This window comes from Acomys russatus, chromosome 4 (assembly GCF_903995435.1).
Source record: "Acomys russatus chromosome 4, mAcoRus1.1, whole genome shotgun sequence".
NCBI classification, from domain to species: Eukaryota; Metazoa; Chordata; class Mammalia; order Rodentia; family Muridae; genus Acomys; species Acomys russatus.
The window spans coordinates 17,400,463-17,424,116 of record NC_067140.1 but is presented as its reverse complement, the minus strand read 5'-3'; the positions used below and the strand labels follow the sequence as shown (position 1 = coordinate 17,424,116).

General features: G+C 47.7%; 1 protein-coding gene across 1 annotated transcript in view; it reads right to left on the bottom strand.

The window, feature by feature from the left end:
• The window catches only part of Ptpn1 (protein tyrosine phosphatase non-receptor type 1), a 49,663-nt gene that overhangs the window by 13,574 nt on the left and 12,435 nt on the right, over positions 1–23,654 (bottom strand). The window contains exon 2 of the mRNA XM_051143845.1: positions 2,094–2,184. Within this exon, the coding sequence (XP_050999802.1) occupies positions 2,094–2,184 (91 nt within the window). The remainder of the gene's footprint in view (positions 1–2,093; positions 2,185–23,654) is intronic.

Sequence of the window (23,654 nt, the reverse complement as noted above, 5' to 3'; positions counted from 1 at the left end):
GTAAGGGGATTTCAATTGGGGGTAATGGCAAACGCCATTAGCCTCAGCACTTGGGAGGAGACAGAGGCAGGTGGATCTCTGTGAGTTCAAGGCCAGCCTGGGCTAAAGAGAGGGTTCCAGAACAGCCAGAATTACATAGTGAGACCCTGTCTCAAAGGGATGGTGGTAGTGGTGTGCAATGGAATAAAGTAAAACCACCTTGCACAATGAAGTACACAGAAGTAATCCGAGGAACAAGCTCAGCAGGGGAGCTCTGGCCCAGCTCCCGACGGAGCACCATGCTATTGTTTGCTGCCCTCACTATTTTATCACAAGAGCAGTGGCTCCCAAGGGCCATCATTCTTGCTCTGCTGCTGTTACAGATGGAGCCTATTTTTTCTGCTATAGCACAGGGAACCTGGTCAGAGCAAATCATGTGTTTCTCCTGAGTCCAGAGGGAAAGGGAGCATGGCACTAAGACTGGCAACCCGAGGTTTCTGTTCAGAAGGCTCTTTGTGGAGGTCAGAGGATCTCTGGGTTAATCCTTTTTTTTTTTTTTTTTTTTTTTTTTTTGAGACAGGGTCTCTCTGTGTAACCTTGGCTGTCCTGGATTCACTCTGTAGACCATCTGGCTTTGAACTCACAGCAATCTGCCTGCCTCTGCCTCCCAGAGTGCCTGGGTTACTCCTTTTTTTATTTATTTTTTAATCTATTTCTATCATCATCAAAACATTCAAAGATGGTAAGATCAACTATGAGTTTACAACGCATTATGCTACTGGGAGTTAACTATTCTGAGAAAGTATGGCTTGCCTTCTGTAAAGCATGTGCTTCCACTCCCCAATACGTCATTAAAACCCACTTATTTATGTGGAATAGGTTTTTTTGTTTTTTGTTTTGTTTTGTTTGGCCTGGGTTACTCTTAAGTGGAAAAGAAAAAAGGCAGGCAGACTGACTGGGACCATGAGGTCTGGTAACACTTACAATCCCAACACTTGGGAAGGAGACAGGAGGATCCTGAGCTTACAGCCAGCTTTGGTGGCATAGTAAGCTTGAGTCCAGCCTGGGCTGCATGAACTTATTTCTCAAGCAGACACTGTAGCTACTAGCTCCCATCTAGGACAGCTGGTGGGTGTCCTGGTAGTGAGGAAGGAGGACAGTCTCATATGGTCACACTATTGTTCCATCCAGAATCCCAGAGCAGAATCAGCAAGGGTTTTTCTTCTGCTACTGTGTTCTTATAAACTTGTCTGATGTCCCCTTAGCCAGGGTAAGCTAAGCTGAAAACAGCAGGTTCTGGGTGAGGTTAAATCACCCTTTACCAAGCACCTTCAGATGCACTTCAAATGACCTAGTGACAACTGCCTCAGATCTTAGCCCATGTTTATTAATGCATACCTGAGGGGCAGCTGACTGAGTGGCTTATACCGTTGCTTCACCTCCACACACTCCTGACAACCAGAGCCACCAGGGTGGCAGACCAAGAGGCACAGGTTGTATTCCAATCCTAGAACAATCTCCCCTGGAACTTCATCAGCAGCCAAGAAGATTTGAGTAGCCACAATCCTTGTGAGGAATAATGTCTACCGACCTTGTGGGGAGGAATAAACCTGGGTGCCAGCAACAAAACCAGGTCCTGACCCCAGTGCTGACTTCTCTTGCTTTCCACTCATTCTCCATGCTCAGTTATTGTTTTGAAGATATTTCCAGATTAGGAGCCAGTCAGAAGATGTAGGCTCAGGCTAGTGGGCACTGCCAGTCCCAAGCAGTGAAAGCCAAGAGCTGGCTGGAGCTGCACATCTGGTGGAGTGGGGTACTGTGTGCATCACTGAGACCTGTTGCCAGGCCGACAACCAATGGCATTGCTGCTGAGTCACCCGGAAGAGGCTGTTCACCAAGCCCAAGCCACTCCACTTCAAGGGAGGAAAATGATTCAGCACAACACAGAGCTGAAAAGGAGGTCTCTGAACCAGCAGCATTTCCAGAAACTGGAGCCCTAGTGCCTTCTGTGCGTACAACAGGAGACAATGAGGTCATAACCTCTACCAACCCTGGACAATGGCAGCCTGCAACTGGGAAGTGTGAATGGGGCAGTGGGAACAGTGGGTACTTACAAGGGCTGACATCTCGGTACCTGTTCCTGTTTTTGTTCTTAGGAAGTTTCGCCACTCTGCATGGGAAGTCACTGGCTTCATGTCGAATATCCTGCAAAAAAAGATAAAGAGTTCTCTTTTGGAATCTACACCAGACATTTAACAGAGCACCAGAGATGGGCCAGGCACTGAGGGCAGAGTAGACATCAAAGAGGCCTGGGCTGTGTGGGCAGGACAAGGTGATAACCCACAGGTACAGAAAAGGTTACAGGAACAGAGTGGGGCGCGAAGGCCCAGGCCTGGCTGGAAGGCAGAGGAAGCAGTGCACTACTTAGGAAGGCCTGCTGGCAGAGGCAGGGCTTACGGCAGGAACAGTGAGTGGGTAGCAGGCAAGAATGGCAGATGGCTGGAGGATGTGGTGGGCAGGCCAGATCTTGAAGTGCTGGAATGTCAGGCCTAGGAGTTCCAACTGGAACCGTTTGGGAAGGAACATGTCAATAAACACTCTACCAGCCAACTGCTGTCCTTGGAGGCAAACATCACGCCTCTGCATGAACAGGAGCAGGCTTCCTCCTGTTCAATGGACCACATAGGCCCATCCTGTTCTTGCTGGGATACCACCAACCTCAGGAAGCAGTCTGGGAGCAATCTACCTTCATTAGCATATTCACTGGCATGTGAAAATTTTAAATATGCTACCACCATGAAATTGTATGTATACAAATGGTTTAAACCTTTGACTTTCCAGCTGGTAGTGAAAAAGGGGACAGAAGAAGAGGTCATGGTGACAGCAGTCTACAAACTAGGAATCAGATGGTTCAGGAGGAGGACAGCCTCACATTCCCCCAGTCATGCAGGGTGTGTCACCCTGGAAAGAAGGGGGAAGACTCCCAACAGGGAGGGGGAAGAGGAGTAAGGCCCCTCTGAACAGAGCTAGATGCTACCCGACCCTACTCGGCTTCCCTCTGAGCTGCCGTGCCAGTGTTCACTTCTGCAGGAATCAAAGGATGACTTTATGACAGAGTCAATTGACTTTCCAGACTAGAAAGCATAAAGTAGTAAAGTGCAAAGTGAATGACCAATCCAAGGCATGAATGAGCTGCACAAGCCCAAGCTCTGGCCCTGCCTGTTTTTTCATTTCAGCTGGGGGGGGGGGGGGGGTAAGAGGGGGAACGGGCGGCTACAGCAACCACTTCCTTTCCAAGTAGGAAGTCTTCAGATGATCTGACTAGGCAGCAGGAAGCACTAGAGGCTGTCAGCATTGGGGTGTGCCTGTTTGCTCAGGGCTCTACCTGCCTGTGGGCCTCTACTCTCTCTCACACAGATGACACTGATGGCAGATACACTCAGAAAATGTTTAACTGGAAGCAAGGGCCAGGGAAAAGAGGCCCTTGGAGGACACTGAGAATAAACTACTGATGCACTCACAACAGTAAGATCTCATATCTAGCAGTTAAGGACAGGGCGCTATGATAAACTAAACAAAAATGTCTTTTGTAATGTAAGGCAAAATAGCAAAAATGACAAGCTCAGTTGAAAAGATAACGACACCACCGCCACTGCCACAGGCACCTAAAGGAAAGCCAAAGGTAGTAGATAAAATCAGCTAAAGCAAGAAATACAGGGAAAGAGAACATAAAAAGTTCCAACAATCTCTCAGACCATCAAGTGCCCAGGAAAACAATGGAAACAATCCATTCTATGGACTGTGTAGCTCCAGAGCCCGTGATAAAGAGAGTGTCTGTTCTAAGAGGCAGGTCACCATGGCCTCACTGCAATCTACCAAGCAAGGACCAGCCTTCTCCATTCTGAAGAATGCTCATTTCCAGGCTGGAATTCAACACCCAGCCCAGCAGTCAAGTGAGAAGGGCCAATAAAAACATCCCTTACTGTGCAGGCAAGGCCTTGTATCTCAGCACCCATGTAGGCCTCACACCTCACCACCTGTGCAGCTTCCCCCACTCCTCACCACTCATGCAGGTCTCACACATCTCCTTTTCCAGCAAGATTTTCCACCCCAGTGAGAAAAAAAACCAAGAAAGAGGGGGAAAGAAACAAAATGGAAAATGATGGCAAAGGAAAGTTCCATGGAAACTGGAGGCTGACAGACTGTTGCCAACATGAGCAAGACGGCAGCATCAACAGCTTGCCTTCTCCAGCACAATAACTGACAGACACGTCAAGCTACCAGAAGAAATGAGACCTGAATCTAGCCAACAGGGGGTCCCAATTGAGACAGAAGGCGATGGTTTTTAGAATCTAGATGACAATCAAGCACTGCAGGCTACAGATCTACCTGTAGAACAGAGGCCTTCAGTCGGATGGCTCCGTGAAAACCTGGAACTGAGAGTTTTAACTGCTCACAAAGCTAGTATTAAAACCATGGTGAGAGGGTAGAACACGGGCCAAGTGTCAGCCATGTGGCTGTGCACACCTATAATGCCAGTACTCAGAGGCCAAGGCAACCCTGCTGTGAGCTGAGATCAGCCTGAGCTATACAGCGAGCCCCCATCGCAAAGAATCAAAATGACGCCAGGTGCAGAGGGGCACACCTTTAATCTCAGAGCTCTGGGGCAGAGGCAGATACACTTTGAGGCCAGCCTGTTCTATATAATGAGCCCTTGTCTCAAAACAAAACAAAAAATAAGTAGAACAATATTTTTGTATTTAGGGAAGCTCATTTGCACCACTGCTCAAGTATCTCTTACATGCAATTAGTCAGAAATTCCAACTTGGATGACCAGCTGCCACACCCTACTTTGAGATCTCTATTTCTTTTGGAAATAAACAGGCCTAAAAACCAGTCCAGCTACACGAAATACTTCCATATTTTTCCAGAATACTTTGCTAAGTCAAACAGCAATGCTGGCTTTAACCATCCCCTCTAGCCCCAGGCAGTGAGTGTGTGCTTCTGGCTCCATGGTAGACTGCATTCTCCTTTAAAACTATCTGCCCTGAGGAAGAACAGGGAAGGCTTCCTGAAAACAGGCGTCTGTTAAGAGCAAAGCCCTCACCTTTAATGCCAGACCCAGGCCAGGGCTGGCCCTCAACATAACCTGCTGACTGCCTGAAAGGATGATGCTAATTCCGTAAGTGTACAGCTTGACTCCACACCAGCATGCTTCCCGGCACAGGATGAAGAGCCCCAGAGGGAGCATGCATCTGAGAACACCCATCAGGCCCATCTCAGCTGCTGCAGAATGCATGCTCCTGGGCTTGGTTTGGTTTCTGCAACTGTCACACAGAGCCCCCTGACAAGATAGTACCAAACTGGTTACTAAAACAGGCAGAGGAGGTGGGTATGCTCTAGCACACCTGTAATCCCAGCACCTGCAAGGCTGAAGCAGGCAGATGGAGAGTTCAAAGACAGCTTGGGCTGTCTCAGAAAAAAAAAAAAAAAAAAAAAAAAAAAAGAGGCGAGGAGACTAATTTTCTTTAGTGGTGTTGCCACTGGCAAATTGTCCATTCCAGTAGCTAGCTTCCATCCAGGCTCAAGCAAGCACACTACTTAAATTCAGGGAACCACAAACAAAACAAAACAATCCCCAAAAACGTGTAAGCAGGAAGGGCTATTTATGAAGGGCCCTGACAGATGCTATGTCTAAAGGAGGCAAGGTCCAACTGCACCTGTGACCTAATAGCTCTCCTGGGATTACCAAGTCCCTGTCACTGGACCATCTAGACCTCTCTAAATGGTGGTCCGACCTGAGAGGCTGGAGGTGTTTCCTGGTGCTGAGAGAATCTACTGTTTCTCAGAAACAGTCAAGATGCAGGGCATCTGAAGGGCAGAAATACCAGACAATGGGGCCTGACAGGCAAGCACTTCCTGGAACCCAGGCACAGCCACAGCTAAGAGAACACAGAGAGATGACACTTGTGTCTGGCTCACCTAAGATGCTGCATATAAGTACTTCAAAGAGATGAATGCAGAGCAGATTTTAACAACTGAGAGAACAGATTTTCCCCCTGAGACAGGGTTTCTCAGTGTAGCCTTGGCTGTCATGGACTCACTTTGTAGACCAGGCTGGCCTCGAACTCACAGAGATCCACCTGCCTCTGCCTCCCGAGTGCTGGGATTAAAGATGCGCACCACGCCTGGCAAGAACAGAAAATTTATGTGGCCAGAGTATAACCAAAATGCATAGATCATCAGAGGCTGCCTTCTGAATGGAAAACATACGCTCTTCTTTGCGTGTGCTCTGCTTTGTTTTGTCTATGAGACAGATGCTTATGTAGCACCAGGCTAGCCTCAAACTCCCTATGAAGCTGAGAATGACCTCGAACCCAGACTCCCCAAGTCCTGGGAGTATGCACCACCACACCTGATTGATTTGCTAGGCAATGCAGATAGGGCTCAGGCTGGTGTGAATTGCTAAGTAAGCTCCATCCCCAGCCTGCTTTACTCTCCACACACAGAAGTTAACAATATAACTTACTGCAAAGACTTAAGAAAGGTGAAGTTTAATGGCCACCTGCCTGCTATGCATGAGGCCCTGGGCTGGATTCTAACTTTTATTAAGCTGGAAGGAACCTATGCTGGGGACAGCCGGGCAATTTCACCCTGATGAGCACCCTCTCCTCTGAGCATGAAGCACCAGTCAATTAATTATATTTAGAAAAACCACAGATAGTCTAGGCTCCCACACTGATGAGAAGCAGCAGAAACGAAAGCCCAGTGCACCCCACCCCCAACCTGGCCTGCTAGATAGTCACAGAAGAGGACCTGCTCTAGTGGAGGACAACACGGAATACAGTTCCACTCAGTCCAGAGTGGACTTATGCCCGGAGCTAAGGAACCGTGGACAAAGAAGGCAGAAGTGGCATCTCTGGACAGTCAAGGCTTTAGGGGTACAGCTGGGTGACTACAGGGGCAGTGCCCAGGCTGCAATTGCAGTCACAGAGAGGAGCAGCAGGGGTGGGTGGGTGGGAACGGGAGTTGGGGGTGGTGGTGATAAAGCTGCAGAACAGCAGCAGCATTGGAGTGGCTCTCAGATCGAACGCCAGAGCTTTGGCATGTGCAGCCCTTCAAAACACCTAACTTGTAAAAATACCAGTGACCTCTGCCACCGCTGATGACCCCAAGCCATTTATAAGAACAAGTCACTTACATAATCTTGTTAACAATGACTTCTAGGTCTCTAAGGGCTGATGTAGTTTTAGTAGTAAGAATGACAGTTTTGAGGGGCTGAACTGTGGCTGACGGTGGGAGGAGCATGGACGGTTCAAGACCCTAAGGGGAGCAATGAGTATGAATGAATGATTCAATGCTGGTAAGATGAATCTGGCCTTGCACGGCATTAGAAGTAGCATTCTGAGTTCAATGCAGCAGGCCCCGGGTGGTGGAGCTGCCACTTACCTTACACGGATTATATGAATAATTAGGATGCCTGCCTGCCATTAGACTCTCAAGTGTCCTTGACTTTGGCCCTAATTTTTACAGTCCTTGAAACAAGCATCTTTTAAAACATCACTTATGTTTTCTGTTAAATGTCATGAATTTCACCTTGGGCAGAAATCAATAGGGAGAAAATGAATCAGACTTACAGTAATTGATGTCAATCAAACATATTGGAACCAGTATCTACTGAAATGCTGAGAACCACAAAACTGTTCCCGTAAAAGAACGGGCTAAAAAAATCGACTTTCACTTCTGTTTTGTTTACCTTCTGCTTTCCGTCAGGCCAGTAACAACTTCACCCGGCTCCTGGCTGGTTGCCAGGGGACAGTGGGACAGTTGACTAACAAGGACTTGGCAGACTCTGCAGGAGCAAGGTCCACAACTTTCCTGGCAGGAACCAGGCTGCCCACCATGTTTCCTCCTTCCAAGGTCCCAGGGGAGAGACAACATAGGACACCAGTGAAATCCCTGCTTTGAAATGATGCTGCTCTCCTTACACAATGGAAGCATGCTCCCCACACACTTAGGAGTGTGAACAAGCTAAAACAAAACGGTTTTGGTTAAAAATTTCCCAAGTACCTGGAAAGCTATGCAAGGCTCGGCTAACCAGAAGCAAGAAGGTGGCAACTGCAGTTCTCACTGGCCGAGCCTGTCGAGTGGCTTCTGGATGCCGCACACTCCTATCTGCCATGAGAGACGAAGGATAGAAGAGGAACAGAGAGGAAGGCATGGCAACACTCAGAGCACTGGACGAGATGGATTTGTGAAGTCACAAAAGTAAAATCACAAGCTGGGCAAGAGAGGCTGTGACAGCCCAAGTGGGGAGGCAGGAGGGGCTCAACACAGTTCATCTAGACACAGCCTGGCCTGGCACTGTGGCCAGACCAGGAGCCGAACGTTCAGAGCTCAGCTGCTCAGCCTGCATGGACAAGCGGAAGAGTACACTTCCAGGTAAAGCACAGGACTGTGGGCCCAGGCATGGTGTAGATGCCTGTAGTCAATCCCCAATATTATAAGGAGACAGAAGGAAGTCAAGTTCATGAGCTATTCAGGAGGACCCGGTCTCAAAACCAAACCAAACCACGAAGTACACTACTGCCTAAATCCATTCTTTTCAATATGTTAGCAAATGAAAGACAAGGAAGAACAGGGATATTAAAATACAAGAAAACTTAAACTAGGCACAGCCTATCTCTGTGACTTTGGGCCAGCCTGGTCTACACAGTGAGTTCCAGGATAGCCAGAACACAGTGAGACCAGTGTGCCTGGGCGGGCAGGAGGAGTAAGGAAACTTAAAGACCTGGGGGTAATGGCTCAGTGGTTAAAAGACACTATTCTTGCAGAGGAACTCAGTTTGGTTTCCAGCATCAACCATAGTGGATCACACTGTCTGTAAATCCAATTCCAGGTCTGATGCCACCTTCTGGCTACCAAGGGCACACAAGTGGCACATGGGCATACATGCAGCCATATACATAAAATAATTTAAATAGAAAGAAAAAAATTGGGGGGTGTTTTTGAGACAAGGTCTCACTGTGCAGCTCTGGCTGGCCTGAAACCCACTACATAGACCAGACTGGCCTGGAACATCTGCCTGCCTCTGCCTCCTGAGTGTTGGGATTAAAGTCTACACCTAGGTACACTAGGATTAAGTGTGCGCCATGCCTTGTAGAGAAAACATCTTGTATATTGTATGATGCATCACCTGTCAATTTAAAAACCTATAGCCTGTAGGAAAGGGTAGAGAATAGAAAGTGGGTATCTAGCAGGCAGAAAGGATTGTAGAATATAGGCAGGTGTGGAAGATTCGCCCAGGAAGCTATGAGGAGGACAGATACATGGTACCTGAGACAGGTAACAAGCCACATAGCAGAATGTAGATTAGTATAAATTTTAAGTTATTAACTAGTCAGAGAAGAGCCTAGCTATATGGCCTAGGTATTTGTAAATATATTTTGAGTCTCATGAGTCATTATTCTGGGAGCTTGGGGCCAAGAGGAAAAACATGCACCCTATTACAACACCCAGATAAGAAAAGAGAATTTCAGCCGGGCGTGGTGGTACATGGGATTAATCCCAGCACTTGGGAGGCAGAGGCAGGCGGATCGCTGTGAGTTCAAGGCCAGCCTGGTCTACAGAGTGAGTCTAGGACAGCCAAGGCTACATAGGGAAACCCTGTCTTGAAAATAAAAAAAAATAAAAAAATAAAAAAAAAAAAAAAGAAAGAAAGAAAGAGAAGAGAATTTCAAGATCTACAGAGAAGCACGGTTATCCTTGAAGTGAAATTACTCCACCCCAAATACTGAAGGAAGAATGGGTAGAGTGACTCCTGCCCCATGTTTATCTTAACTGTGTTCCTTTGTATAGAAATGCATAGAAAAAAGTAAGATATCAAACACGTTAAAATGGCTAGGAATGGTGGTGCTTCCCTTTAATCACAGCAGAGACAGGCAAATTTCTGTGAGTTCCAAGCTAGCTAGGGCTATACAGTGAGACCCTGTCTAACACCCCCCCACACACTAAACTGTTCCAGTTCCAGTTCCATAAACAGAGGGGAAAGTGGGGCAGGCAGGAGTGAGGCAATGGCACTAGCACTGCTGTGTGAGTCGGAGGACCTGAGCTTGGATCCCAGTACCTGTACAAAACCTTGGGTAGGGCTGTGTGCTATATCAACACCCTATCTGGGAAGACAATTGGTGGGGAGTGACCAAGCAGGTCACCCAATGTTGTCAACTGGTCTCGCTGTGTGCATGTACAGGAGGAGCGTATAACTGCACACGCACCCCTTCTGCCCTGCATCTTCCCATCACAGTTCCCACTAACCTCAAGTGAAGCAAATTTTAATAAGTACTTTTAATTAAAAAGCTACACTCAGAGGGCTGGTTCTATGGCCTAGCCAGCAAAGGTGCTGGTGGCCAGAATTGGACTCCTACAGGCAGTCTTCTGACCTCCACATTTAAGCTAAGATGCATGTCCCCCCCCCACACACACCCCAAAAACAAAAATATAAAAACAAAACAAAACAAACAAAAAACTACATTCATATCCCAGCACCAAGGTCAGCCTGGACTGCACTGTAAGTCCCTGCCTTAAACGAACAAAACAAGTAACTAAAACCTACATTCAGAGCACTATTGCAAACAACACCAGCACAGAGCAGCAAAGCCTCACATCTGTGCACCTAACCACATCCTCAACCATGCAGTAAAATGAATGATTTTTCCAAGGTCTGCCCCTCTGGCCCCTGCAGAGTATGTACCCTAGGCCTTCTTAGAGATGAATACATCAAAAAACATTTTTTCATTTATAGAGCGAGTTCTAGGACAGCCAAGCCAACACAGAGAAACCCTGTCTAGAAACACACACACACACACACACAAATTATATATTAAGTAATATATCACAGTGTATATATAACACACATATATATCACACAATGTGTATACTATACACACACACACATATATTTTTTAAATGGGGACAAACAACGAGCCTCCGCTAGTGGCATGCAATCACTTGCAGAAGCTTCTGAAAGCTGGAGGATGCTTTAAGAGGTTCTCCATATCTCAATGCCACAACCCAGACCCCAGAGGAATGGACACCCACATGCACACCGCTTGGCCCCAGCAGGTCACTTCCAGCCCTCTTGGCTGCTGTGGCATGAACACCCTCCAAAAATGTGCACAGTACTTTCCTCCAAAGCTAGGAAGAATCAAGGACTCCTAAAACTCAAGGTGGACAAGAAATTAAGGAACATAAAAGCTATCCACATGGCCAAAGAAGGGCTGTGACCTCCTGCTGGGCTACTCTGCCCTCTTCACAGCCTCTTCTGAGAACACAGTGAATTGCAGCACCGTGTGCTCACTAGAGCAGCCATATATGAGGATCACAAACTTGTCACCAATTTCTGTTCCTGTCATCAGGTTTGGGACAGGTGTTGAGGGAACAGGTGGTCCTGCCAAGGTCCCTGTCCTCAGTGAGGGGAGTAGACCATCTGTGGCCACAAGCTCACTGTGCTGAAAGGAAAGCATGTCTCAAGTCTATTGTGCAGGAAGGGAAGGCATCAAGGCTGCCTAGTGAAATCGAAAGTAATGTCTTTGAAAGTGGCTGTTGGGTGGCGCCCTGTCTTTACAGACTAAGGCTAGCATTAATGGAAGGAAACCAACTAACTGTCGTGGTCCAGCTGTTCAATGGAAACCTCAGGCATAGGGCCAGAGGACCAGGGATTGCCCCTCCAGAGAGTGCTCAGGGACTGTACAGTGTCACTCTGGGCCCTTGCCACATGACAGCAAGCTCCAGCCCAGTCTGTATCGGCACACACAGCTGCCAGGCTTTTTGCCTCTGCTATCTAGATGGGACATACCCAGAGGCACTGGCATTCACAGGCACAGCTCAATTAAGGAATATGGGGTGGGGGGGTTCTAATGATGTCAAGAAGAGCCAAGGGGAGGGCAGTGGATTGGGCTGCATAGGATGACAGGCAGCAAAGAAAGACAACACCACTGACCAAACCCACTCAGGCAATACCATTCCCAGCTGCCAGAGAAGGCTCAGGGGTTATGAGCAATTTCCAGCTCTGCCATCTGGGGAGCAACAGGGGTATGAAAGAAGTTCCTTGGAAGACCAGGCCTCTGCCCAGTGTTTCTGTTGCAGAACTGCCGACTCTGACAGGAACATTCTTGAAGACCACATTCCATACAACCAGATTCTAGGCTCTCTACAGTCTCTTTCCCAACAGAAAAGGAGTGTACCTACAGCTACAAAATCAGGGAGTCCTGAGGCACGCCGATAAGACATCAGCAGGGCACACAGCACTGGTAGCATTGAGTCACCACCTGCTAAGCTCTGCTTGCTGCCAGGGCTGACCACAGGTCCCCAGCCTACCCCAACTGCACCTGCAGTGGAGGCCCCAGGCATTTTCCAGCCCTGAGATTTTACTGTCCTTCCTAAGTCCAAAGTAGAGGCAGTGATGGCTCCCTTGATTCTTGTAAAAGGTACTGGCTATGATGCTAGGATCCATTCTACAATAAATCAGAGTGAGGAGGGGTGACCCCTGGCAAGAGCTCATAATTGCTGCCTCTTTCCTGAATGCTGCTGGGATTAAAGGCATAAGCTGCCAGGCCAGGCTGGGAAAGAGTGTGAGTTCCAGGACAGCCTGAGCTACAGTAGCACTGTCTCAAATCCATATACAAATGCATTACTAATAAATGAGTCTACAGTGTATTAAAAGGAACACTACAATATATAGATGCGTGCACGCGCACACACGCGCGCAGACACACACACACACACACACACACACCTGACCATGATCTACCTGCCAAGCCATGCTGCAGTTCCATAGACATACAGACATACAGGGTGAGGAGAAAGGGTATAAGGAGTCTGTATTATCTCACAGCTGTACAGGAGTCTGCAATGACCTCACTGAAATTTCAAGAAAAAAATCTGAGTGGCAGAATCCAGACCAAAATATATGTAGTGAAGAGCTGTAGTGATGGGTGTCAAAAAGGGTTTTATCCTTTTTCCACAGGAAATGTAAAGTGCATTGTAAGAAAATAATGTTCTTTGTTTTGTTTTGTTTTTCAAGACAGAGTTTCCCTGTGTAGCAGTAGCTGCCCTGGAACTCTGTAGACCAGGCTGTCCCCAAACTCAGAGATCCGCCTGCCACTGCCTCCAGAGTGCTGGGATTAAAGGCGTGCGCCACCACCAATCACTGGAAAGTATGAATTTTTAACAAGACTGTCAGCAGAACTTGAGGTGTATAAACACTATACCCAAAACTATTAGCTAGTCTAAGAAAACCCTTAACGCTTAAAAAAAAAAATCTGGATAAAGAAAGGAGCAATTTCACTTCCCTAGATTCATGTGTCAGGAGGCAAAATGCCCAGAAATCCAGTCTCAGATCACAAGCCTGCCTCCTTTCCTGGAGTTCATTTCTAAAGAAAAGGCACCAGGCTACACCCCAGGCCCCACTGAAGTGCTTTGAGGTCCCCGGGAGCAGCGGAAAGCCTAAGCTGTTCCTCAGCACTTCCTCCACTTCTGCACTTGTCTCATTTAGGTGGGCTCCATCTCACTCAATTAGGTAATTAAAGGATTCTTTCTTTTAAAGGGAAAGGTGGGAGGAGTGAGTTAATACCTGAAGGCTACTTGTGATGACAAATCCACAGGGTCTCTAGGCCAGGCAGCAGGCCACCAGCTGCAAAGGACATAAAGCCAAAGCAAAAGGCAACCCCAAATTCCTGCAGAGCTTGATGGTAGCTAGAGAGGAGGAGGAAGGAAGCTCTGAGTGCTGTCAAATGTTCTGGGGAGTTCAGCAGAGATAACTGGGATCAAGAGCCACACACACCCTATCAGAGTGGAGCTGCTCACTCTAGAACCAAAACCTAACTCCCAAAAAGAAGATGCTTCCTCAAGTGACTGGTGCAAAGTTAAGCTGCCACTCAGGAGAAAGGTACCGCTCAGTGCAAGGGGAGGCAGGGGACTGCCATGAAGGCGAACAAAGTATGTGGTGCTGGCCTGGAGGACCTGTGAAGCTGAGACCTCTACCCAGGAGGCTCCAGGCATCTGTATCAGACCAGATAAGGACTCTAATGGGGATTTGGGGGTGGTAATGATATCTAAACTGTTTGAACATGACATATAGCACGTTTGTGATGAACAGGAGCAAAGGTCTTGCAGCAGCTGAGACTAACTAAAGAGCATACATGAGAATGGCTTCAGCAGGAGCGATGGCCAGAAGTTGTGGGTATTCATTTCTATTTTGGTGTGGGTGTTGAAACAGGGTCTTACTCTGTACCCTGAGCTGGCCTCATTCAAACTTGTGACAACCCTCTTGCCTCAGCCTTCTCAGTTTAAGATTACAGGTATGAGCCAGCAGCCCAACTTTGGGACATCAGTTTCAGGAAGAAAGCTGGAAGACAGGTACCAATTGGCAGTGAGAATACATGGAAGAGGTGATGACCTTAGGTTTCAAGTTAATGTGGCCAAGGCTAGACAGAAACACCACAGGTTTCCACTGAGCTGGACAATGCAGGACAAACAAAGATCAAGGGGGACAACAAAGAGTAAGCAGCCGCGTCCCATTACAAAACACTTTCCAAATAAAAAGGTTGAAGCCGTACTTTAAAAAGAGTGCAAGCCGGGCGTGGTGGCATACATCTTTAATCCCAGCACTCGGGAGGCAGAGGTAGGTGGATCTCTGAGTTCGAGGCCAGCCTGGTCTGCAGAGCGAGTTTCAGGACAGCCAGGGATGGCTACACAGAGAAACCTTATCTTGAAAAAACAAAAGAAAAAAAGAAAAGAAAAAAAAATGCACTAGAAAATGCATTGGATCTTATGGCCATGTGACTTGATATATTTTTATGAAATGTGATATCTTCACAGGTTAAAGACCAGGTACTTGAGTGATTTCTAGGATTACAGACCTTTATCAGAGAAAGGTGCATGAACTGGAGAAGACCCAGGCTCACGGGGAAACTTTAGCTGAAAGTAGAGTGTGCTGTTTAATACCACAGCTTCCATGGCTAAAGCCAACCCTGTCAGAGTTCACAGCTATTTATTAAGTGGGGGAAAGGCCCAGAACCTTTTATCACACTGTGCCAGACATACTTAGGAACAATGTATGTTCCCAGGAAAGCAGTCTACCTCCGGCCTCGATGCCCCTTCTTGGTGCAGTACTCCCAAAAGGCCTCTTCAGAAGCAGTCCATCAAACCTTCCCATCTGTCCCCAAGTGAAGCAACAGATGTCAAACCAAAGACCAAATGTCTGTGTGAACTAGCATTTCACAAGCTGTTAGAGTGGCTCCCCACAAACACCTTGCCCTACTGGGGTACAGGTCATTTGTAGGTACAGGAAGGGGAGGGGGAAAATCAAATTGCACAAGGACTTCTGCCTGCCAGTCCTTGTCCCAAAGCCCCAACTTTGTGCATCCCATGATGCTCAGATGGAGCTGTCCGGGACTGGACAGCTACTGCCTAAAGACTTATGCAATTGCCTTCTCCGCTGCACTTTGCTTGCCATAGGCTGGCCTCGAGTATTGGTGGGAGGAAGTGCCTGTGTGGTTTCATGGCCTCTTGTGATTGGCCTTGTCTGAAAACCAAACAGAAGTAAGAAACAGCATGGAGGGCAGTGAGGCTGCCTCTAAAAGTTGCTATCTTGTGCAATGTGACCCCCAGGAGGAGAATGACATTGACTTCACACATGTCTGTGATGAGTCAGTCACCTGGGATCCATAGCTCTCAGAGCAGCATTCTTCATGAGAACCCAGCAAAGCACTTAAAACTTTACTAGCTACTGCAGAAAACCATGTGTTCCAGAAATAGGTGAGTCTGTAGGCCAGCGGCAAAACCCAAGAGGCTCATACCTAGGAATCCGGAAGTGTGGAGGTCATGAAGACTCCCTAGGAGCAGCCTGTAACTGCTCTCCAACCCTAGTAACTCTAGCCTGGTGATAGTCTTTGAGGATCAAACCTATTCCTTACATCCCAAATGCAGCCTGTACTACTGAATCCCTCAGGATCAAACTGGCCAGGGCCGGAGAGATGGCTCAGAGGTTAAGAGCATTGGTTATTCTTCCAAAGGTCCTGAGTTCAATTCCCATCTGGTGTGTTCTTCTGGCCTGCTAGCTCACATGCTGAATACTGTATAAGTAATAAATATTTAAGAAAGAAAGAAAGAAAGAAAGAAAGAAAGAAAGAAAGAAAGAAAGAAAAGAAAAGAAAAGAAAAGATTAGAAAAATGTGCCTCCAGTGTGGCTTAGGAGCCTGGGAAGGGGTCTGCAGACATCACCTCCTGGCGGAACTCCAGGGATACTCATTCATAAAGGCCATTGCCAAGTGAAGTTATGTGATAGTACCAGAACCTCTCAGGTAAACTGCAGAGGTTACAGCTGCATGCAGGGTGTGGAGGGTGTGCAGTGTAAGCTCCGCTTCCTGCACTGTTTCTAGAGGAAAACATAGCCAGAATACCAACCAACCTCCAAATTCCTGACGTGTGATGTACCTGTGGACAAGTGCTGTCTGTACTTTCATGCATGGTTACCATTTTGACTATGTGCCAGCTAAAAAAAAGTCCACCTCAACACTGTTTTGTGAAGAGATCCAAGTAAGATTTTAAGGTGTTATACAGTGAATAAAACCATGGAGCCTCGCAAGCCAGGTATCCCATGACACTAAGAGCCGACAGCTTTTATGAAAGCCTCTCTCAGTTTAGAACAGATTACATGAGAGCATTTAAAAACAAGTGTTTGTGAAGGTTGCTGTTACCCATTTTTCAGTGATTACCTGCTTCCATGGCTACAAGCTCATGCTTGCTCTTGCCATCCTCTTCAATGGGCATTGGCAGGTACAGAAACACAGAGGCAGTGGGTAGTAGCCAAGACAGACCAGAATGCCAAACAAGCATCTATGGCTAGCCTGCAGTCCAAAGTATGCTCAGGGAGAAGCCAAAGACGTGAATTACCAAGTCTATGGCCAATGGCACATGCTTGTCACATGGGGGGGGGGGGGGCGTAAGATACCCCATGTCTGCAGCTGCAGTGGCTACAGGAGGAGACAGCAGGAAAAAAACATATGGCTGTAGGTGGGGCACCAGAAGCACAGGCACAGCCCAGCTTCCATGTCTGCCCTGTGACAATCAGGTCTCATCTCTTCACCTCTCCCTTTCAGCCTGAATCCTAAGAAAGGATTCACAGGCTTGGCTTTGCTGGCCGGGTACATCAGCAGCCTGGGCACAGTGTGGGTTCCCTCCAAACTCAGCTACTCTGGAGAAAGAAGACTTGAGGCTCCAGAGTAGCAGAGTTGCACAGAAGAGGCTGCTGGGCAGGGAAGACATGCCTTTTCCTGGGCCGCAGTCCTGCTCTGTGCCCTCTGATCACAACAGGTCTTCTCTGTCTCAAATCATTCAGTGGAGTTCTGCTCATCTCACAGGACAGAAGACCATAGTGCCTCTGTTCTAAACTCACCTTCACACAGGAACGAGTCCCCCTTATGTCAAATGTACTAGGGCTCAAGCACCCAAACAACCTCCTGCACAGGAGTGGCAGGTTGGCGGCCCTGGCCTAGGCAGCTAAACTCCCCGGGCACAGTAAAGCTTTGCAGTTTGTTTTAGGCCTTCCTTCTCCATTCAAATCACATCACTCATTCCATAAGCTCCACGGGACGGGGCATCCAAACCAACCAATCACGAATGACCTTCAGGCTGGACAAAGGCAACACTGCAAACGTGAGGGTTTTTTTTGGGGGGGGAGGGTTTCGAGACAGGGTTTCTCTGTGTAGCCTTGACTGTCCTGGACTGGCTTTGTAGACCAGGCTGGCCTCGAACTCACAGCAACCCGCCTGCCTCTGCCTCCCGAGTGCTGGGATTAAAGGCTGCCTGAAAAGAGTGAGGATCTTAAACACAGACTAACACCTTACTTGCTCAGAATCTTTGCGGGGCACCATCTGGTAAGATTAAAATCTCAGTAAATACCAAACAAATGAAAATACAGAGGTAATGTAGTCAAAATGATCTAAGTGCAGAGAACACATGCCTCCCTTCTCACCAGCTCTTCATGTTCAGATGCTCCTCAGCCACAAAATCACACGCTAAGGAAGCTGCTTCCTGCAGCCCTGCTCCCACTACTGCCATCTCTCCCTGGGCTAACATCCTTGAACACAAAGCTGGAGTGGCAGGGCCTGTACATGTCAGGGGAGCAGCAAGGAAGAACTGAGTCCCATCAACTATCAACAGGGCCTGGATGGGCCCTTTGCGGTGAAGTGTACACACAGGCAAAGCTCTGCTACAGTCATCAGCAGGTGTACACAGTTCTCCCTCAGAAATGGTTTCCAGCCTAAACTAATATGCACATGAGAGAAGAAACTCAGAAGATGGCTATTCCAGGCCTCCCTGTTGGTCCAGTACATCCACTCACTGAGGAATCACTGGGAACTTTCTATGTGCTTGTCCTATGGCTGGGGACTAAGAGACACGAACCACTGACATAGACTTGACAGTAAGAAACCCCAACCATCAGTCACAACACTAGCATGGCTGCAGCATAAGCACAGGCGATGCTGTGGGAGGATCTAGGAAACGGCAGTCAGAGGAGGTGCCCTGGAGGGGAGCCTCAGATGCACTCGGAAGAAAAAATTATCTCCAGAGAAGGCAGAGGGTTCCAGAAGGGAGACAGAACACAAGGCAAGGCTGCACAGTGACAGAATCATCTCAGAACAGGAAAGAGCCTCTAAAGTTGTAGCCAATGGGGGAAGGGCAGAGAGTGTGTGTCCAGTGAATTCAAGACCTCTAATGTTTAAGGGTGAAAGAGCAGTGACTAGGGCAACATCTGGGAGCTAAAGAATAAAGAGACACACTCAGAATCCAGGCCTAGGATGAGCCAGAGAGGTGGCGATGAGGAGAGAGGGAAGGGGGGGAGGGAGGGAGAAAGAGAAAGAGAGAGAGAGAGAGAGAGAGAGAGAGAGAGAGAGAGAGAGAGAGAGGGATAGCACGAGCGCATGCTATGGAAACCAATGAGCATGTTCAAAAGTACTAGCGAGTTTTTCTCAATGGTGCCCAGATACATAAAGAATGCATTCCTCAGTACCAACAAACAGGCAGTGACGATGGTCAAGAACACAACAGAACAGGGCACGGTAGTGCACACCTTTAATCCCACCACTTGGTGGCAGGGGCAAAAGGATCTCTCTAAGTTTGAGACCAGTATGGTCTACAAAGCCAGTTCCAGAACCACCAGGGCTCTATAGAGATGCATTTGCCTCCAATAAATAAGCAAGCAAGCAAACAAAAAAACCCAAGGACAATGGAAAAGGAAAAAAAAAAAAAAAAAAAAGAAGAAAGCAAGCAAGCAGACAGGTCAACCACACTAAATGCTGCTCAACTCAGGATGTGAAGTGTCCACTGACTGATCAAAGAGGAAGCCAGCTAGCAAAGAGGAGCTTCGTGTCAGACATTACGTCAGCGGCTTGGAACATGAAGGCCAGCTTCTCTGTGCCAAGGAGTAACTGGAAGGTAACAATAGGCACAGTGCTGATTTACTGCAAATATTCACCTGCAGCTACAGGACTCAGGAAGCTGAGGCAGGAAGGCCTGTGTTCAAGGCCAGCCTGCACTACAAAGCCAGACTGCAGACGGTGTGAGCTAATTTACATAGAAAGACCCTGTTTCTAAATAAACAAAGAAACAAACAAATAAAAGTGGCCTGACCACGGTCTTGGGGAAAGAAAAACTGCTGGAAACCTAGATGCAAGAGAAAGCCAGAAGAGGGAAGTGGATGAGTAAAGGATTGTGGGGGAGGGAGCTCTAGGCTGGGGAGCTCTAAGGTCTGAGCTTAGAAAACGTCAAAGGCTGGGGCAGGTTGTGGCACAAACATGAAGTTCCTAGAGGATGAGGACCAGGTAAAGTGAGGAAGCAGAGAATGATGGGAAGGACATGCTTAAAATACAAGCAGTGCAAACAAGGCCAGGACCTATACTCCCCAGGACAGCAAAGAGAGCCCCAAACCACAAATGTGGGGGCAAGTGACACACTTGCATCTCTCCAACCCCAAGGGGTTTCCCTAATGGCAGAGCATAGTCAAGGAACTGAGTTGTGAGGCAGAGCTTGTCCTGTGCAAACGCATTCTCCATTGCTCTCGGAAAAGCACGCGTCTCGTGCCAGTGCTTGGCCATGGACAGCTGTATCTCAACAACCAAGCCCACAGGCTTGGGACTAGAGAGAGCTTTTCTGCACCATCACTCTTGTTCCCATATGTGCTCTGGACAGACAAATGATAGCACAGTAAACCAGATGGAGATAGCACTACCCAAGTCACTTACCCAAGAAGACAAAGCAAGGCACTGCTTGCTTGCTCTACGCTGCCATCACCTGTAGGAAAATCCTTCTCCCCGAGGTCTTCAAGCCATTGGTAATCAGCCTTTTGCTTCTGTTCTGAGAATGCATCTTAGTGTAGAAACAGACTAGCCTCACTCACAATCCTCCCAAGTGCTGGGACTACAGCCATGTGTTATCATGCCCAGCTCTACTGTACTGGTCAAGGCTGTGGCTCAGTGGGAGAGCTATGGCCTGGCATGCAGAAGCTCTAGGCTCTGTTCTCAGCACTGAATGCACAGATGCACACACAGTACAGTGTGCTATGGCTTGTGCCCTGGGCTTCTCCTACACATAAGCTTCATAACCAGAACTAAAAGGAACAGAGGGCTGGGAATACGACTCAGTGTTAGAGACTAGCCTAGCATGTGAGGCCAGGGGTTCAAGTCCTAGCACTATCATCAGTGTCCCCCAAAAGTAAACAGCTAATGTTTTCACAAGGACGGTGCCTGCAGATAATCAGTTGGGATTGTTTCTATGTGGTAAATGAAAAAACCGGCAGTAAGCAGTGAGCTATCCATAGCTACTTGAGATAATTTTTGTTTTTAACTTTACTTCACCACAAAAGCCTCACAAGCTGTAATCCTGTATGAAGGGTTAAATACCTGAAAATGAAGTCTGTGGCTCAGGCATTTAAAATGAGGTAGCAGGCAGGCATGGAGTTGGCTTGTACCCGAATCTTAGCACTTGAGAGGCTGAGGCAGGAAGATCACAAGCTGCCCACCCTGGACAACATAATGAGACTGCACATCTAAAATACAAAAGTAAGGGTTGGTGAGAAGGCTTAGCACATCAAGGTGCCTTGCCGCCAAGCCTGACAACCTGAATTCTGCCAGTGTTCTCTGACCGACACAGACACAAATAAAAAACTAGACAAAAGGGCAAGGGATATAGCTCAGGGGTAGAGTGCTTGCCTAGCATGTATGAAGCTAAGGGTCACTGTAGAATACTGTAAAAATAATAAAAATAAAATAGTAAGATGATTATCACTGTTTTTGTTTGTTTGTTTGTTTAGGCTTTTTGTTTGTTTGTTTTTTAGGACAGGGTTTCTCTGTGTAGCCCTGGCTGTCCTCGAATGCATAGATAGCAACCTGCCTTTGCCTCCTGAGTGCTGGGATTAAAGGTGTGCGCCGCTGCCCGCCACCACCATCTGGCTCTCACTGATCTTAAATCCTCTTACACAGGTACTAGACGTGAAAGTTACTCAAAGAAAACTATCTGGATAATAACAACTACTAATAAAACAAACCATATGATGGGAGAAACCATCATTAAAAATTTCCCTGAAAATCCACATATAAATGAGCCCTTTTCTGAGTGCCTGCTGCAGAGCAGGGGCTAGCCACACATCTTCAGTTTATTCTCAGTAAAGCAGCGGGTGACTACAGAGTCTGTTTACTTATTTCTTTAGTAATAAAAACTTACATATTCCAGGCTGGCCTCAACTCACTATGTAGCCAAAGCTCCTCCTGCCTCTACTTCTCCAGTGCTGGTATCCTAGGCATGTGCCTCCATGCTTGGTTTATGCAGTGATGGGGAGCAAACCCGGGGCGTTGTGCATGCTGGGCCAGGTACATCCTTAGGCCCTGATTCTTCATGAGAATGTTTACTTTATTCTCTGCAGGAGAGGCTACTTTATCACAATGGACACTGGTGCTCCTGTCTAGTAATATACACTGACAAGTGACAAATGCACTGTCTGTTATCTTTAAATGTTGACACCTCTGTTGTCACCCTGACAAAGGGAACAGATCAAAAGAAGACAGGACCGGGCCTGGTGGCACACACCTGTAATCCTAGCACTCAGGAGGCAGAGGCAGGTGGATTGCTGTGAGTTTGAGGCTAACCTGGTTTACAAAGCAAGTCCAGAACAGCCAAGGCTACACAGAGAATCCCTGTCTTGAAAAAAACAAAACAACAACAAAACGAAGACAAGGGAAATGTGTGCGGACACATGTGGGGAGAGACAAACTGACAGGCATTATCTTCCACCTGCACTGGCTTCCATGGGAGGAAGAAGAGCTTCTATCACTGTGACCTAGGACTCTTTGTCACCAGGACTACAAGCCCCACTGACTATCACAGAGCCTGGGGCCCAGTGGCTGTTGTGCACCAGACAAATGCTGGCCAGCAAAGGGCTTAGGTCTAGAAGAGGACCAGGGAGAAGCCTTCAATGAGTCCTCAGGCTGGCCCGAGCTGTGACTGTGCCCTCTGCCCATGGTGGGGAGTGTTCACTGCTGAGCTGGTTCTATCCTTCAGGGACTCAGCTTTGTGGGGGAAGGCATAAAGTTCAGGACACAGAGCCTGACTGCTTTACAGTGTGAAGAACTGCCAGAAACTATTGACTCGTTTTCTTGTTTGCGCACACATCTCTCTGAGTTACAGGTGCTCCAGAGAAAGCTTGTCCTATAATTCCCTAGGGGGTTGTTGCTGCCTTTCAGACTCTCCTGCAAATCTTCCCTGGCTCTCTGACTTCACTCCTTGACAGAAGGGAGACTGGAGAAACATTAAGCAGGAGATCAGACAGTGGAAGCATAGCATCCTTCCTAACCAAGCCACAGAACAAGGCATTAAGAAAGCTTCTAGCGTTCTCAGCAAACTTGGGCAGAATACTCTTTTCATCAGTTCCCACAGGGCCCATTGAATTTAACTGCCAGCTTGGTCATCAAACATGATTCTTGGAAGGGAAGCATGTACACAGGACTGCAATCTCAGCACTGGGGAGACCGAGACATAAAGAGATGTGAGGTCAGTCTGGGTTACACAAGGAGACTATAAAACTCAACACCACATGCACACAGAAAGGGTTCTTGGAAATAGCTGAACATAGGACAAAAATATAATCACACTCAGTTGCCTGCGGTGGAAAAATGGGCTTCCAACTTCCCTTAAAGCAGCAGGGAACTAGGGACAGAGGAGGCAGCAGGGAAAGAGTCCTACAGCAGCTGGACTTACTCTGTACTTTCTGGTCAGGGGATTTCCCTTATGCCATCTGCCTTCACCCCTCTGCTCTGATTTTGTTAGCGACACCACAGCAAACACGTTTCAAATCAAACAGCACTTCAGTACCAGCACTAACAATGAACTTGAATAAACCCAGCCTGCCATGGTTCTGGGCCCCATGGAAAGGCAACATTAAGTCCATGGGACTGAGGCAAAGTAAACAATGCAGACATATCCATCCAAAGAAGCAATGACCTTGGCTCCAGGGCCAAGGTAGTTCTCACAGCAGGACCCAGGCTCTAAGATGTGCCATGCTTCCTCCCAATTTGTCAATATCAAAACACAACCCCTAGTAGGTTCTTCTTTATAAAAACAGT